This window comes from Triticum dicoccoides, chromosome 5A (assembly GCF_002162155.2).
Source record: "Triticum dicoccoides isolate Atlit2015 ecotype Zavitan chromosome 5A, WEW_v2.0, whole genome shotgun sequence".
In the NCBI taxonomy this organism is placed as follows: Eukaryota; Viridiplantae; Streptophyta; class Magnoliopsida; order Poales; family Poaceae; genus Triticum; species Triticum dicoccoides.
In genome coordinates, this window is record NC_041388.1 from 418,846,995 (window position 1) to 418,863,252 (window position 16,258).

At 43.9% G+C, this 16,258-nt stretch overlaps 2 protein-coding genes and 1 long non-coding RNA gene across 11 annotated transcripts in view; 1 reads left to right on the forward strand and 2 right to left on the reverse strand.

The window, feature by feature from the left end:
• LOC119301960 overlaps window positions 1–4,672 on the forward strand; it is an 8,995-nt gene extending 4,323 nt beyond the window's left edge. For 2 of the 9 annotated variants that reach the window (XR_005147259.1, XR_005147264.1), the window contains exons 5-7: window positions 1,677–1,842; window positions 2,013–2,094; window positions 3,861–4,672. The gene's annotated coding sequence lies outside the window, so the exon portion shown is untranslated. Of the gene's footprint in view, window positions 1–1,676; window positions 1,843–2,012; window positions 2,095–3,836 lie in introns of all 9 variants that reach the window. The other 7 variants (XR_005147261.1, XR_005147265.1, XR_005147262.1 and 4 more) reach the window with 7 other exon arrangements.
• LOC119299650 (heavy metal-associated isoprenylated plant protein 41-like) overlaps window positions 1–16,249 on the reverse strand; it is a 26,041-nt gene extending 9,792 nt beyond the window's left edge. The window contains exons 1-2 of the mRNA XM_037576817.1: window positions 16,051–16,249; window positions 15,650–15,848 (exon numbers count right to left, since the gene is read on the reverse strand). Coding sequence (XP_037432714.1) covers window positions 15,650–15,848; window positions 16,051–16,249 — 398 coding nt within the window. The remainder of the gene's footprint in view (window positions 1–15,649; window positions 15,849–16,050) is intronic.
• Window positions 9,277–10,805, reverse strand: LOC119301963. The gene is made up of 3 exons (XR_005147269.1): window positions 10,152–10,805; window positions 9,942–10,070; window positions 9,277–9,547 (listed from the first exon to the last, which is right to left on the reverse strand). It is a non-coding gene; the product is annotated as an uncharacterized LOC119301963 (long non-coding RNA).
• Window positions 16,250–16,258: the final 9 nt, after the last annotated feature.

Sequence of the window (16,258 nt, forward strand, 5' to 3'; positions counted from 1 at the left end):
CTCCTAGAGGGAGTAGGACTCCTCCTGGCGCGCCTCTCCTAGGCCGGCCGCACCCCCCCTTTGGTCCTTTATATACGGAGGCAGGGGAACCCCAGAGATACACAAGTTGATCCACGTGATCTTATTCTTAGCCGTGTGCGGCGCCCCCTGCCACCATAGTCCTCGATAATATTGTAGCGGTGCTTAGGCGAAGCCCTGTGACGGTAGTGCATCAATATCGTCACCACGCCGTCGTGCTGGCGGAACTCTTCCCCGACACTTTGCTGGATCGGAGTCCGGGGATCGTCATCGAGCTGAACGTGTGCTAGAACTCGGAGGTGTCGTAGTTTCGGTGCTTGATCGGTCGGGCCGTGGAGACGTACGACTACATCAACCAAACGCTTCCGTTGTCGATCTACAAGGTACGTAGATCATACTCTCCCCTCTCGTTGCTATGCATCACCATGATCTTGCGTGAGCGTAGGAAATTTTTTGAAATTACTACGAAACCCAACAGATTCTTGTATGATTTTTTCCAAAGCTTGTTGCAATCCGAACGCAGCAGGCTTGAACATATTTTCCAGCTGAAAACATGTATTTCTGCCTGAATTAGATAGCGATGCATATGTTAGGATAGGGGTGAAGCATAGGTAGTGCATGATTGCAAATGTAATTTAGTGTTTGGCAGACATGTGTGAAATCCTCGGTAATTTTATCTCCGTCCCATGTCAACATGTATTTGAGTGTGTACGCCCCACAGGAATAACTGTGATGTAAAGTTGAAGTTAAGTATTGTAGTGTAGGTAAGGAATCATGTAGCCGCCTATACGTACCCATCCGTTTGTTGTGGTATGTTAGTATAGCAAGTGGTTTTCCATTGGGTAATATTGATGGGTTTAGGCGGTGTTACCAAGCCATCCTCGACCGCTTCGTTGATACACGCCTGAATGGACTCCACCTGATGTATGAGGAGTAATTCAAGGGATTGCATTAGTGCTTTTAAAAAAGTGTCACATGATGGTAAGAGGCAACAAGAGAGCAAGCTTACCAGTGCAGTTTCCTTGGCAATGTCACGATATGCTTGCTTGGAGTTTAGGACCTGGATCTCTTCTTTGTCTAAATTAAACACAAGTAATAACCAGTGCATGCTGTGCACATTCATTGGGACACGTACCTGGCAGAAAATTAAAGCGGACTCAATTTAGGGAAAATCAAGATATACAATTAAACAAGTCAGGAAACATGCATACCATTCTGCGTCCTACAAATTTCCTTGCTACATTAGCAACATGTGGGCTTTTGCATCCCAGTGGAATACCCCCAAATTCACCTAGTAAAATTCTGCTTTCTACGGTGGAAATGAATGATGTAGCATCAGTTGCAACATTGTTAATGTGTGCATATGCATTAATAACCTGCAAAATTTGTAGTCATGTAATATGGCACAATTTAGAATACTTGATGTAGATTGCAGTATATGGGCCTTACGTCATCGATGAAGAATAGTTTGCTAACATTTGGCTTGAGTTTATGAACTATTAACACAATGTCTTCGATGTGAACTACCTCAACAAGGTCGTGACTCCCTCAGATGAAAACTGCAGCCTCATAGTCTTCATCTGTCAATACGTAATCATTGTTGAATACAGGCTTCCGTGGTGGGATGTCTTGGTCCAACTCCTTGTTTTGCACCACAGGTTTTGCACTAGGTGTACCAGCAGAAGTCTGTGCTTTCCATGCGTCAAACCCAGGAGTTGATGAAAACTTGCCATTGCTTGGTTGCTCTTGTTCCTAAAATTAGAAGTTGGTCAATGAACAGAAATTATCTCATATTAGCAAGGTGATGGGCCATAGTTATCACATGTACGTATGCATTCTTCGTCATTGATTGTTTGTTTTTTTTTCACCTAGGGATCTTAGTTCCTGTAACATGAAATGCATAGAATGAAAATATAGGAAGTTATGGGTAAAATTGATGTTGTAGTATCACTTACCTGGAGTTCCCTTTTGAGGTCTCCAACTTCCCTTTTCAGGTCTCCAACTTCGTCCTCCAGCTTGGACAACCTAGGTTGAGTGGCAATTTTACCCCTTATGTTTATCACGTCTTCGGTCACGGTAATTATTCTTTTATCTAATTTGTGCTCTACTTCTACTACTTGTTTGACCAACTTTTTCTCTAGTTCGGCAAATAGATCGTTATGTGTTTGAAGTATCATGTCCATCTGCATAAAAGAAATGTCAACTCGTTTTGTTCGAAGAAAAATAAGTATGGTTCGGTGTGACCTTTGTTATGTTATTGAAAAGGATGTGTCTTCGAGCAACTTACTTGTTGGATACTCATAGTTTGACCTCATGGTTGTGGTCGATAGATAGCATCTTCATGCGCATGTGTATCTTTCTTGGTATGCTGGTCATTTGTAATGTTGGTTGGCTCCAGATCGCCGATGCTCATGACAACCTTTGAAAAGATATAAAGAATCAGTACTAAGAAATAAATATAGTAAATAAAGAAGTCAAGTCTAGAAAGGTACCAATCCGTTGTATAGGCCTCCTTTATCATAAGCCTCGGTTCTTATTTTACCTGTGGCTTCATCCCACCGTGCCATCAATGGACGGGGTATACGAGAATACAAAATCGATCCAGCACTGACATGTTCCCAATACCAAAACTATAGGAAACATTAGTACATCAATGATAAAGATATATGCATCATACGAATAATAGTAGAATGACAACTAGTGTCGTAGCACTTACTTGGAGCAAAGCTAGATTTCCTTGTAGATTGACTTGATCCTTATAATTAAAAGTATTGATGGATGTTATCAAATGGTCCAGTGTGAAACATCCCCAGTTAAATTTGGGAATTCTTGCGACGTCTTCATCAAGGACAAAATATTTGGAGTCGACATAATCCTGTACCGTGGGTGCTAAAATAATGCCAATAGCATACAAAACAAACCGCCTGATGAATGATCATCTGGAGTTTTGGAGGCTTTAATTTTGTCCTCAAGGTCACTTAGCTTAAGTCTTCCATCTGTTTGATAAGCCCTTAACAAGTTTGCGTCTTTTGGTTTTCCCATTTCCATATATATATTTTTCCCCTCTATTGGAAGGTCCATTAATTGATAGACATCCGTTGGAGTTATAGAAATGTCCTTACCAGCAATGTGAATACTCTGCATGTCGTGGATGTAACTCTTCGCTAGCAGCACCAACATAATACGTCGGAGGGACACTGACTTCATCTTTGTTAGCCCTCCAAGACCAGTTTGAGTGCATATGGCCTTTAAGTGCTCGTCATCTAATCCATCAATCATTTGCGCGAACCTTATCGGTGAGCACATTAACCTCATATTTGCATGTTTCACACTGAGTTCGTCCAAAAAATCCTGAAATACGTGTAAAGGTAAAAGAACTATGTGTTTTCAAAGATTTTAACCTAACTGGGAAAAAATATACCTGATTGGTTACGTCTGGTAATTGTGTGTTGGCACAACTTGTAGGAGAACTTGCCATTCCTGGAAAATATGCACAAACAGAGACTGGGTCAATTCAGAGAATAAACATAAGCTATGGGGTTGTACCGTACTGTAATTGTTCCACTTGTTTCTTAAAGAGCACAAAATTACTATGATAAGCTATTTAATTTATTTATTTCTTTGTTACTACCTCTCCAGAGGTGTACGTTTACCACACAGATTGATCGGTGATTAATGATTACTTACTAAATTTTCTCTATTGTCGTTAATATGAACAACACGTGGTATGTACTGTATGATTCTGCCATTTGATATTTATATACAAAGTTTTGGATTATATTGACCTCACTGTTGTCTAAGGGGTGTAAAAATATCAGGCGTTCTAACCATGATGCGAATAGGTGGATGAAGAGGAAGCAGTACCGTCGTATCGCACAGGCCAGGTGGGTGGTGGCCGCTGGCTCCGATTCCCTGGGTGGCTGGGTGTGGCTGGCGGCTCCGATCGCGCCCGTCAGGAGGGTGGCGTTGGCGTTCGAGCTGACTGCGTGTAGTGTCCACGGAGAGAGTTCGATGCTGGCGACGAGCATAGAGAGGCGGATCACGATGTTGTGACGGAGAAAATTTCAGAGAAAACCCATAAGATCTCATGATGGGTTCATGCACAGAATAAGCGGAACCCATTCTTTGGTTTTAAATCATCTCATGCGTTGCCTTAGTTCTAACTGATGACATGAGCTGACATTCTCACCTTCAATCCAACGTGTGGATGCAGAACAAGCAGTGACGTCGTATTCCGCAGGCTGGATGGGCGGTCGCCAGCGGCTCCGTTCCCGTGGGTGAGGACGGCGGCTCCGTTACAGCCGGTGAACAGGGCAACGGCGTTCGATGGGACTGGCGTTGGAGGAGAAGGTCGCGCGTGAGAAGGCGCCTGGACTGGAATATGAATGGAGAATCGGCGTTGGAGCCGGCTAGGCCAGTTGGATCGGAGGTTGTTGCAGATAATGGGGAGGTGGGAGTGGAGTTTGGGAGGGCCGATCGTTACGGGTGTGATAAGTATTAATCCATCGACGAGCCAAAAATTGGATGGCGCCTTTAAAGTCGGAAAGAGGTTGATTGATGAAACACCATTTCTTTTGGCACGTCATTTTTTTGAATCTGCCACGTCTGTTTTTGGCTTGAGCGCGGGCTTAGGCGATCTCTTTGGCCAAACTAATTGTGTGTTAACTTTTTTTTCCATGCTAATATGTGTCTCATTCATATCATAAAGAACAATGTACAAGTCACGTAAAGACCGACATGACAGAACTGAAAAGATAGCAGAACATCTCTGAGCTTGACATCAACACCTGTGACCTGCCTCCGGCACCACCACAACAGCCATCGAAGAAAAGAATGTTGGATCACCTCCTCACCCGAGCGCAATGCGGCTCCATCATTGTGAGAACGGGGCATTCGAAAGAAAGCATGCCAAATCCATAAGTCATGTGATGCCACCGCTTCTAGTATGATGATGGCCTCTCTGTTGTGACCTTGATACATTCCCCGCAAACCTTTGGGGCAGTTTTTCCATTGCCACTGCATGCAATCAATTCATGCGAGCATTCTTGGAAACACCCTTACCTCTCCAATAGCCAACAACTTCTTTGTGTCCTACACATTTGTTTCTCTGAGATACTCTGGTCCAAACTTACCCGGATCCCTTTTAGCACAATGGGTCATCAGAAAATGCTATCACCACGAGTCGTCCCTAAAAGCATCTTCAACAGGTTTTGCGCGCGGCGGTGCGCTGGCTCCAGCGGCCGCCGCGAAATAAAGGGCGCCCGAGCCGCTCCAGCAGGCATGCTATATTTCAGTTTTTTTCTTTGATGAACTGCGATTCGGTACATATTTGGTTGTGAGCATACAAATATGGAGATAGTTCGGCACATAGCCTGCTTCTACGATACACTTCTACGATACAAAACTACTACTTCTCTTCATTCTTCGACTCGGACTCTGCCTCGGTGATGTCCTCCTCTGACGTCTGAGCGTAGGCGTCAAGGAACCGCTCGTCCCGGGAGTCCCAGGACGACGCATCTCCTAGCGCGATGTTGTATTTAGCGATCGCCTTCCGCGTTCGCTTGTCCTCGCGATAGGCGGCTCGCTCCTTCCTTCTCTCCTCCCTCTCCACCCTCCTCTAGGCGAAGAACTGTTCCTCGTCGATGATGTCTTGTGGGAAGCGTTGCCTCCACAGCGCCATGGCTTCCTCGTCCATCTCGGCCAGGCTAAGACGGCGCTCCCACCTTCGGTTTTGCGACGATCCTCGTCAGTGACAAGCCGTGGGAAAGGCGCCAACTCCTGTGCCCGCTCCCACGTCGCCATGTCGGTGAAGTTCATGTCCCAACAGGACCATCGGAGGCGCCACGCCGCAGCGTCGTACGCGCGGGCGCCATCCTGGGCGGTGTCGAAAGTTTCGAGGCCGAGGTGCACGCCGCCGCCCGACCGAATCGAGGCGGAGTAGGTGCCGGACAGACGCGCGGACGCCGCGGTAGCCCGAACCTCCCCGGCGGCGAGGTAGCATGGTGGCGCGGTGGTGTCGTGCGCGTCTTTTAGCGCGGCTGTTGGAGATGCTCTAACGAGTAAGATTTATTGGCTATCATCACTATGTGTATACCGATCCCAAAACTCCTGGCACGCAAATTCTATAACGGTCTTTCTCGACCCTCACTACCGGTACTGGTGGGTGTTTCGGACTATGACTACCCGTAGTGGTGAGTCCTAACGAGTAATGCCTGTAGTTGTCCGCCATCCGCTACAGTGTGCAAAAGAAATTGATTTTTTTAAGTTTCTTTTAAGTGTTTTTTTAGACAAAGTTTCTTTTAAGTAACAAGAACATTTTGTTATTTCATATTTACGATATTTGATCCACGTGAGCACAAAAGCCCATATAGTACTTAACAGCCCAATCCAGATACGTAATAGAATTGCCCATATACTTGCCAACCCAACTTAGCAGCCACGTACGTAAACCAAACCATAGACGCAAACCCCATCGGGAGCAGTTCATCAGGCGGCGGCTCCCTCTCCTCCACGCCCGGCGACGTCCTCTCCTCCGCGTCCGGCGACCCGGTGCTCCGCAACCGAACTGTATGTACACCTATGGTGTTTCCCTCCCTCTTGTTACCAGTCAGATTCCATTAATACGGTGGATGCGGACGGTGCCGCGGCGGCCGATCTACGGATCCTTCTAGTGGCACATCGCATGCACTAAATTAAAATACAGAAATCTAATACTTTCTCTAAATTGCATGCTCGTACAAGACCATGAAATGTGTTAGTACAAAATATATTGTTGTAATTATCTGTTAGGTTGACAAAACAAAACTGAATCCATACTCAATGTGATCAACCTTTTTTTGTTAGATGGTAAGTATTGGATGTAGCAGTATGGGAGTTAGTAATTTGATCTATATAGTGCACCTAGGACCTAGCACCAAGCACTCCATACCTTCAGTTCAGCCACATTGTGTTGAATAGTCACAGTTTCAAATTAAAAGATATTTCAATTTTCAAACATATTGTAACTAGCACTGTTCTGTTGATTTCTATAGGGACCAGGGATTCAAAGGCACGGCACAACCGTGTGGATGATGAAAAGTACTTGCATCATGCGCGTCAAGAGATGGACAAGAATATGCAGCGGGAGCGAGAGGTGATGGACAAGAATCTGAAGCAGGAGCGGGCAACCATGGACCGCATGAGGAAGGAGGAGCGTGCAGCCATGAAACAGATGATGAAAGAGGAGCGTGCAGCCATGGATCAGAGGTTGAAGCATTTCCATGACGATATGGACCTAAAGTTGAAGCAGGAGCGTAAGAACTTGGATCACGCTATGCAGCTCGAGCGTGGCAGGATGGAATTCAATATCATGCAGGCGCGTGCGAACATGGACCTTATGTTGAAGCAGGAGCGTAATGACATGAATCACAAGATCAAGATGGAGGAGATCCGCATGGAAGGGAATATAATGCAAGACCGCGTTCTACAACTCGAGCGTGGTAAGATGGGCTTCAATAACATCCAGACGCGTGTGGGCATGGACCTTAACTTACCACATGACCGCAATGATCTGGATTACAAGGCCAAGATGGAGGAGACCCGCATGGAAGGAAATACGATACAGGACCATGCTAATACACGCCTGAAGGTACGTTCCTTTATTTACTAAGATTATTATTCATTATGTTATCCACACACAAGGCAAAATCAGATTGTAACCACAGCAGGCTCAGCAGGATGACAAGGCCAAGATGGAGGAGATCCGCATGAAAGAGGGTATGATGCAAGACCATGCTAGTACAGGCACGAAGGTACATTTCATTATTTACTTATTATTCATTAAATTATCCATACACAAATCAAAATCAATTTATATCAACAGCATGCTCAGGAACAACAAGACATCCCTACACCAGAGTAATCTGTCTCATCAGTACCTCTACAGGTAGAACAAGAGATCTGTACACCAGAGCAATCTGTCTCATCCTACGTAAGTATGTTTTACAAATGGTATGCACATCCTACGTATGAACACTTTAATAATGTGCAAAAACTGATGTCAACAAGCCGTATGTAGGTAGTTGTAATGCAATTTATTGTTCATGTGGACGAAGAACTTTCTCATGTTCCTGAAGCATACCACAACAAGAAACCTGGTATGATGACAGTACTTGAACCTGCCAAGGTGGACTGGCAGATAATGGTGAAAAATTTGCGTTACCATGGGTACAAAGGGGAAGCAGATTTGTACTACATCAAGCCTGGGTGTGTACCACCAAAAGGAATGGTAAAGATGTCAGGCCAGCATGACGTCGATGAAATGTTGCACACTTTAGAAGGGATAAAGAAATGTCATTTGTACATTGTGAAGAATTGTGCATTCCCAAATTATAGCGACGATGACATGTCTGAACAGGTTGGTTATATTGCCAAGTTCCTACTTATTATTTTAAAAAAGGGCCACATCATTTGCATGTTGACCTAAATACCTTTCGTATGCATATGGGCAGGACATGTTCGAAGAAGACATATATGCATGTGGGTACATGGATATCGGCGAGAGGGACATGGGCGAATATGGGTCATCGCCCAAAAGGAAGAAAATTGCAGATAACAATACGAAGAAAGCATTGGATTTCGGCAGCAGTGATGAGCCTCTTCAGTAGGCTTTTGGTTTTTCTACAATTTCAAGCTTTGGAGCTGAACTATTGTCCCAATTAGTGTTTGCATTATTTTCGATCCAACAATAACTTCATTCAAGTGACAATTGTGAGACTATGTTTACAATAATAGGCTTTCAACTTTGAGTTGTTGCTCAATTTTTAGATGAAAGGTTCCTTTGATGCCCGCACACTTAATTGTGACTTTTACTATTTTTGCATTGCATATGCTGCACTAGTCCAAACCAGTTTTATGTTCGTAACATCAATTAAACGACCAGTTTTGCTAAGAATGTCACTACATTTTGGATTGATGCAAATTTTCACAGGCACATTTCATGACGGGCAACGAGTATTAGCTTAAAATTTTGGTGCAATTTGTCAAAATGCATATTTTCCATCATTAAGCCAGAAATGATCACCTATCAACAAGCTTAGGATAAGCCCCAACATGAAGTCTCCAGTGCTCCTTCCGTACAAGCATTTCGGGCGACAACAATGTTCATTCGCATAAAAAATGAGCAGGACGACTCGACCAACTCCAGTTGAAATTGTGCCATGTAAGACCAATTCCACAAATAATGTACAGATGTAGTAGAGCAAGCATAACACAATATCATTAATAAACATATAAATGGGAGTCTTGTTCATGGAACGCACACCTTGGTCGTAATCAGTCATGATACATATGATAGTATACGTACTCTGATTACGTAGCATCCTAATTAATCCATCACACTCTACAAGTTTTTTTGCGGGTACACTCTACAAGTTATAACAAAGATAATTACTAGAATTGCAAGTAAGGAAATGCAGCTCTCTTCTCTTCCTTGCTGGAGCCTTTGTCCATCCAAAAGCTCCCACATATCCTTTTTCTTCACATGGCAACCCTGTTTCAGAGAAAGCAGAGGAGGTTTAGGATAGCGGCACACAAATTTAATTGAGAACAAGATAACAAGCTATCACATTTCTCTTTGGGATCAAGAAGCTCTCTTATGAGCACATTTAATTGAGAACAAGATAACAAGCTATCACATTTCTCTTTGGTAGCATATATAATCACAATTTAAATAACTAAAGCTTTCTCTATGTAAAAGAAGTAACGCTAGAAATACTCTAGTGATGCAACATACAACCTAAAAATCATGCATAATTTGTGAAACTTGCACTAAAATGGCAGGTTTGCCAAAAACAGATAGACCGGCCAATTAATTCTGGACAAAGGACCTCCCAGGTTATCATTTGGGAGGGTCGTTTCCATCAGGTGGTCATTGTAATGCTCACATAGGATAGAGGCGGTTGGGCCACTTCGTCACCAACACAACATCACTCTCTTGAGGCTCAGCAGCTGCGTCCATTTTGCCAATGGCCTTGTACAGAGAGTTGTAGCTAACAGTTTGCTGCCATCATTTCCTATACAGCAACAGATATAATTAGTGCACTATAGTAATGAGTAAATCAGATGTAAAATTAAAAGTTAGACATATTTGACACCTCTTTCAATTTATTGCATGTACGCCGATCATGACCTTCCACCCCACAGTAGCCACATTTCCTCTTTGACCTTTGCTTCTTCATCTTTGCCTGCAACCTTTTCTTCGGTGCACCTCGGCCTTGCACATGCACTGGGTCCAGAACCTTTTCCAAATCTCCACAATCAATTTCCGTCGTCTGTGGTAGCACCGGACCAAACCTAATGCATTCCTCCTGACCACGGCTTGATTCCTTGCTGCCATCTTGTTCACTCAGAATCATCTTCAGACGCTGATACTCCTCACTAGATTGACATGCCCGGAAACATGCTGCATGACTCAAATTCCGCAACTCACGGTACCTCACAAGGCTTGCCGAGTAGTCGTACATCTCACTCTTTCTGGTCGGAGGGAATGCAGACTTCGCACTCATCGTCCACCTCATGGGAACACAACACCTAGGCAGCACTTCCACTTGACGTATTCCCAAGATGTAGAATATGTGAGAGCATGGTGTTCCCAAGCATTCTAGCTTACAACAAGAACAACTTATCCTATACAAAGAACCTTCCTTCATCTCACAGCGCACTTCAAACTTCTTCTCTCTTCTATCGATCTTAGCCACAACATATGTAGTCAACTCCCATGCATCTAGTATCTCGCTGATAACACATTTGCTGGCAGCATTTATGCTCCATCTGACCAACTGAAACATACAAGGCGTGAAAACCCGGGCAGCATGTTTCTCGAGACTTGAAGCATCAGCGTCTGTAAATGGAATGGACTGCAAGGCCACGATGTCTAGGATCGCCTCGTTCAAGCGTCGTCCCGAAAGGCAACGCTCATAGTGCTCTAACATATCAAACAAGGTCATCTTACCCTCAAGATGTGTATGTAGCACGAAGTTTAGGCTCTCACTCCGCTGATTGCTACTCAATCCTAAGAAACAGCTCCCCACCAGGTATGGAGCACACCACAACTTCCTCATCTGATACATATGATGCAACCATGACTCCTCACTTGTCACTTCATTCCTTCGTAAGAACTCTATCCATTTTCTCTCATGCTCTTCAATAGAAGACGAGTCATATATGAAAGATCTGAATTCTTCCCTAACCTCATCACCATGCAGATGGCGTACGATGTTCTGCTGAATGTGCATACGCACAGCCTGTGGTATGAGTCAGGCCACACCACCCTGATCGCTCTTTGCATTGCAAGGTCCCCGTCAATGATTACAGATATCGGATGCTTCTGCGACATGGCTTCAGAAAATGTCCGCAACATCCACTCGTACGCCTCGTTAGTTTCATGAGAAATTATCCCGCATCCAAAGATAACTGTGTTGCGGTGGTGATTCAACCCGACAAACGGAACAAACGACAGATTATACTTATTGGTCCTGTATGTGCTATCAAAAACCACAACATCGCCGAAAGCCTCGTAGTCAAGGCGGGATTGAGTATCGGACCAGAACAATCCCTTTAGATGCCCACCTTTATCAACCAAGTATTTGAAGAAATAATCTGGGTCTCTCTCTTGCCGCGCCATCATGTGACGGATCACCGTCTGAGCATCACCGGCAGCGACTATTTCCTGCTTGTAGCGGTGACAGAAGTTATAGATGTCCCTCAGCATGCATCCAACATGGTCATATCCACCGGACTGCATGCACAACACATCCATGATTTTGTGTTTCCGGATTCCAACACTTTGCATCTCTATAATGTCCGCTTTCTGCTCGTCACTGATTCTTCTGTGGGAACGCAAAAAGCAAGCAAGGTCTCGTGGGGCCAAAGGATGGTTGTGTTCATCGATGAAATCCTTCACAAACCAACGCCCTGTTTTCGCGACTCTTGCAATGACAAATTTCGCTTTACACCCCACACGAGTGATATTCCGTGGCTTCCTCTTCCTATCTTCTCTCTTCCTCTTCATGTGCTTCTCTTCATGGCAACCTTCACGAGTACAGACAAGTTTTCTCAGAATTATCTTCTCGTTCGCTTCATCCCACTCAACATATCCTTTCCTCACACTAAAGCCTTTCTCAAGAGCATACTTGTTATAGAACTCAAAACCCTCTTCCTCGCTATCAAACATCCTGCTGACAATGTCGTCGTACTCAGCCATACACTCAGCACTTATATCGGCCATATCTTCCTGCATATCACATACAAATTAACAATTGGTCTCAATTATACACCAGAAGTAAAAGAATTTCCCTACTCACATATTCCTCTCAACATAAAAGGTTCAGAATAAGTTAAAAAAAAGTGCAACATCTCATGCCTTTTATGATTACTGTATTGTTCATATGAAGAAAGAAAAAGCCGTTGTACAAAATCTCATGATTGAGACACACTCAATAGTCAATAGTCATCTGCAATTACAACTCACTGGCTATGAATACATCAGTTCACGGTAATAGTAAATCACAGAAGAAATCTTAAATCAAAGAACAAAACCACTCAATCTACTAGACGTGACAAATACATCTGCAATGCGTGTGACATCTGCTTTATAACTACCGTAAACTGGATCTTATCTTACTGAAACCGCAATGGGTGTGACATCTACTCGATCAGCAATGGGCGTTTGGACCATGATCAGCATTGCTGACTTGTTGATTTTCAGAAACTAGATGCTTTTTACATCATTAATTCAGAAACTTGTTGATTTTTATATAAGTGATTTCAGAACATAGCGAATAAATTGAGAAACTGCAAAGCGATCAGACCGGTTCCACTGTCACATACACGCATGGGGAATGTGACTTTGAATGTCTGAATGGAACAAATTCAGACATTCAGTGATGGACGACTATGTGGTTTACTGTGCACATGCAATGCAAACGAGAGAAAAAAGGAAGAATGGCGTGAAATACAAAAGTGCAGAACCTGAATATTTTGACGGGCGGATATCTTTGAATGTCTGAATTTGTTCCACTGTCGCCTACACGCGTGCGGAATCGTCAGAGGCAGACGGCGGCGCAGGGAGCTGGGAGGGATACTCGTCATGGCAACCAATCATAACACAATAGTTGACATGATATAACAACTCATAATTGTCGATGGTTGGTCATGTTCTAAGAGAACTATTTGGCTGCAACATATCTTCAGAAGTGAATTAATAATATGGTGTACAATTAAGCTAATTATTCTAGTCAAGTAGTCACATAATCTTTTTACCATCAGAATCAATGATAAGACACATTCAGTGCGGTTGGAACATGTTTACGATAAATTACCTTTAAAACAAGCTCAAAGTATCCAATATCAGAATCCAGTGTAGTCGGAGTATAAGGCTTGACTACTTCCTCACCAGTAGCATCCTTCCCTCTACAGTCAGTTAACAAAATACAAAAAACAGAATCAGAATATCTGTCTCACTCCATGTACCAAAAAGAATGACCATAACTCAACATCATAACTGTTGACCAGGATATGAGCAGTACAAGTGTTCAGACCTGCATCTTATATATTGGCCAATTGCATGGCCCAACACAGAAGTAGGTCTAGGGAAACAAATTTGAACTTGGCCACATTATGACTGATCTGACTCTTCCGCACAAGATCATAGCACATCCATTAATTTTTATATCATACACAAACTTCAAAAGCAGTAATCGTGGGAGCGATGTGGATGCCGCCGTACTAGGAGTTGTGTATCTCGAATTTCATGCTGATACTGATGGTTTTTTCTCTTACAACAAGCTCTGCATAGACAAAATATTCATGATGAGAATACACCAAACTCTAACAAACAATCTCTGCTATAGATACTATCCTTATATATGATTTGCATGCTCCTCTAACACAATTCAAGATATTTAGTTCAATTGGGAATGTGCTCTTGAATAAAGCAAAGCACTATTTAATGCATTTAGGTAATGTTTAGCCAATGTGACTCCTAGACCTTGGTGGGTTGTAGAATACACGTGAGAAATAATACATCAAGTTGCACTGAAGATCACCCAAACCCGTCCACAAACTCAAGAATCTCGTCCTTTTAAGTGGTACACTGTATCAGCTAGAAAGCAATAGCTGACCACATTTCCAGCTCGGGATCGGGGATGTTGTGGGAACCACTGGTTGCACGGCGACAGTAAAGGAGATGTATCAGAACATAAGGACGTGGATTTTCAGAGCAACACCTCTGAAACTATAGCGTTCTGATGTACTATCTGTACTGAACTGCTTATTTTCCCTCAGCAGAATAAGAATGGTTCTGAATCTTGTTAGATTTGCTTATTTGGAAACTCTATGGGTAGTGTAATTAACATATTCTTCCCAATGTGCACAGCAACTGGCTAAGGATGTTGAGTTCTATGCACAACATGCTAGTCGTAAATCCATTAGGATGGACGATGTTATCCTCACAGGTATTTGAGCAAACAATATCTTTACAAATGCCTGAAAGAGAAGTAAAGAATATTGGCTTCCTGGGATTGTTGTTTTCTACACAAGGTTGTTTGAGATGCTTGTGTACTCGTAATTTTCCAAATGTTGAATACATAGTTGATAAGCTATAGACAAAAATGTTGTTGATACTCTCTTCATGGTTCTCTTAATGTATTTTTCCCCTCCAACTGACCATTGCATTGCAAAGCCAGCGCATAGAAATGAGCATCTTATGGGCCAGCTGCAAACATTTTCTCAAAACCTGAAAGGAAAAGAGCCTTGCACCGGCAAGAAGAGAAAGAAATCATCGAAGAAGGACGATAACTGACCGTTATCTGATCTCTAATTGTGCAAAGAGTCTAGGCTGAATTGACACTGCAGGAGCACCCAAATTTCCTCTCACAGCCGGTGACGACCTGACAAGCAACGCGGGGCGGGGGAGGGAGGGGGGGTAGGGGAGGGAAAGGTACCTATCGACGGAGTGCTCGCCTCGCCGGCTGCTTGACGGAAGGGAGGCGCTGCAGTGGGCGGCGGGGCAGGGAAGACTTCGGTGGGCTCGGTGCGCCGCAGCGGACGGTTAGCAGTTCCTGGCGTTGAGCCGGAACCCTCGTGGCAGGAGCGACACCAGGTAGGCGACTGCTGGTGCTTGCCTGGAGCGGTGCCGCGGCGGGATCGCTCGATCGGAACGGCGGAAAGGGCGGCGGCGGCGTCTATGCGACCAGAAACAGAACGATCTGCGTGGGGGACGGGCACGGGCGAGCTAATTCTCCTGCGGAACGGATTGGTGGAACTTTACTATTCTACCCTTTTGACCAAAAAATAATTATTTTACTGATTTCTCAGATCTGACGGTCAGGAATAATTGGAGGTGGAGTTACATGAAATTACGAGTTGTAACTCGCCAATCACCCTAAAAGAGCTCAAAATATCAACGTCTATAATACTAGAGATATATAATATGAAATGAATGTTAATTCAATGATGCATCTAATGCTATCAATTTTATATTATGAATGTTGGTATTTCTTTCTTATAATCTTAATCGAACTTTACTAGTAACTGTACACTAGTTGAGATAATAGTACTACAAAATAACCATGCAGCAAGTGAGTGCACATACTTGATCACATGCAGCTGGGTCTCCTGTCCAGTGAAACCTGCATGTGGGAAATTGAATACAATCCGATCGAACCGTTTCATCTTCATACAAGTATGAAGCTTCATATTATTCACATCGACGTCATGCAAAACTGTGGCCCCCATTTTCTTCAGCTCTCTTACGTTTGATTCGGCTTGGTGATGCTTGCAGATCAACGCCCCTTTGGCAACAAGAAAAAATGCAGAGCAAACAGATAAATACATCAACTATACGGAGGTTAAAAAAAAGGTTTTTGTTATAAAAGTTGAGTTCATTGTTCCATCTATTCCAGTTAGCGGTAGAGGTACCAGTAATATGCATGCACCTTAGCAGGACCGATCTCTCAGTACTGGAAGCAAGGGAAAGCGGAAAGGATGTCGAACCGTATGAGTCTAGGGACGTGGCGACGAGGTTGGCGCCGGAGCCGAAGGCGGTGGCGAGCGCACGGGAGAAGGAGAAGTCGCCGTCGCCGACGATGAGAATGCTCTGCGCGGAGGAGTAGTGCTTGAGCCACCTGACCACCTTCTCGTCCTTCTTCCCCTCCACGGGGAGCGCCATCAGCTTTACCACCGGCGTCGCCATTCCCCTTGC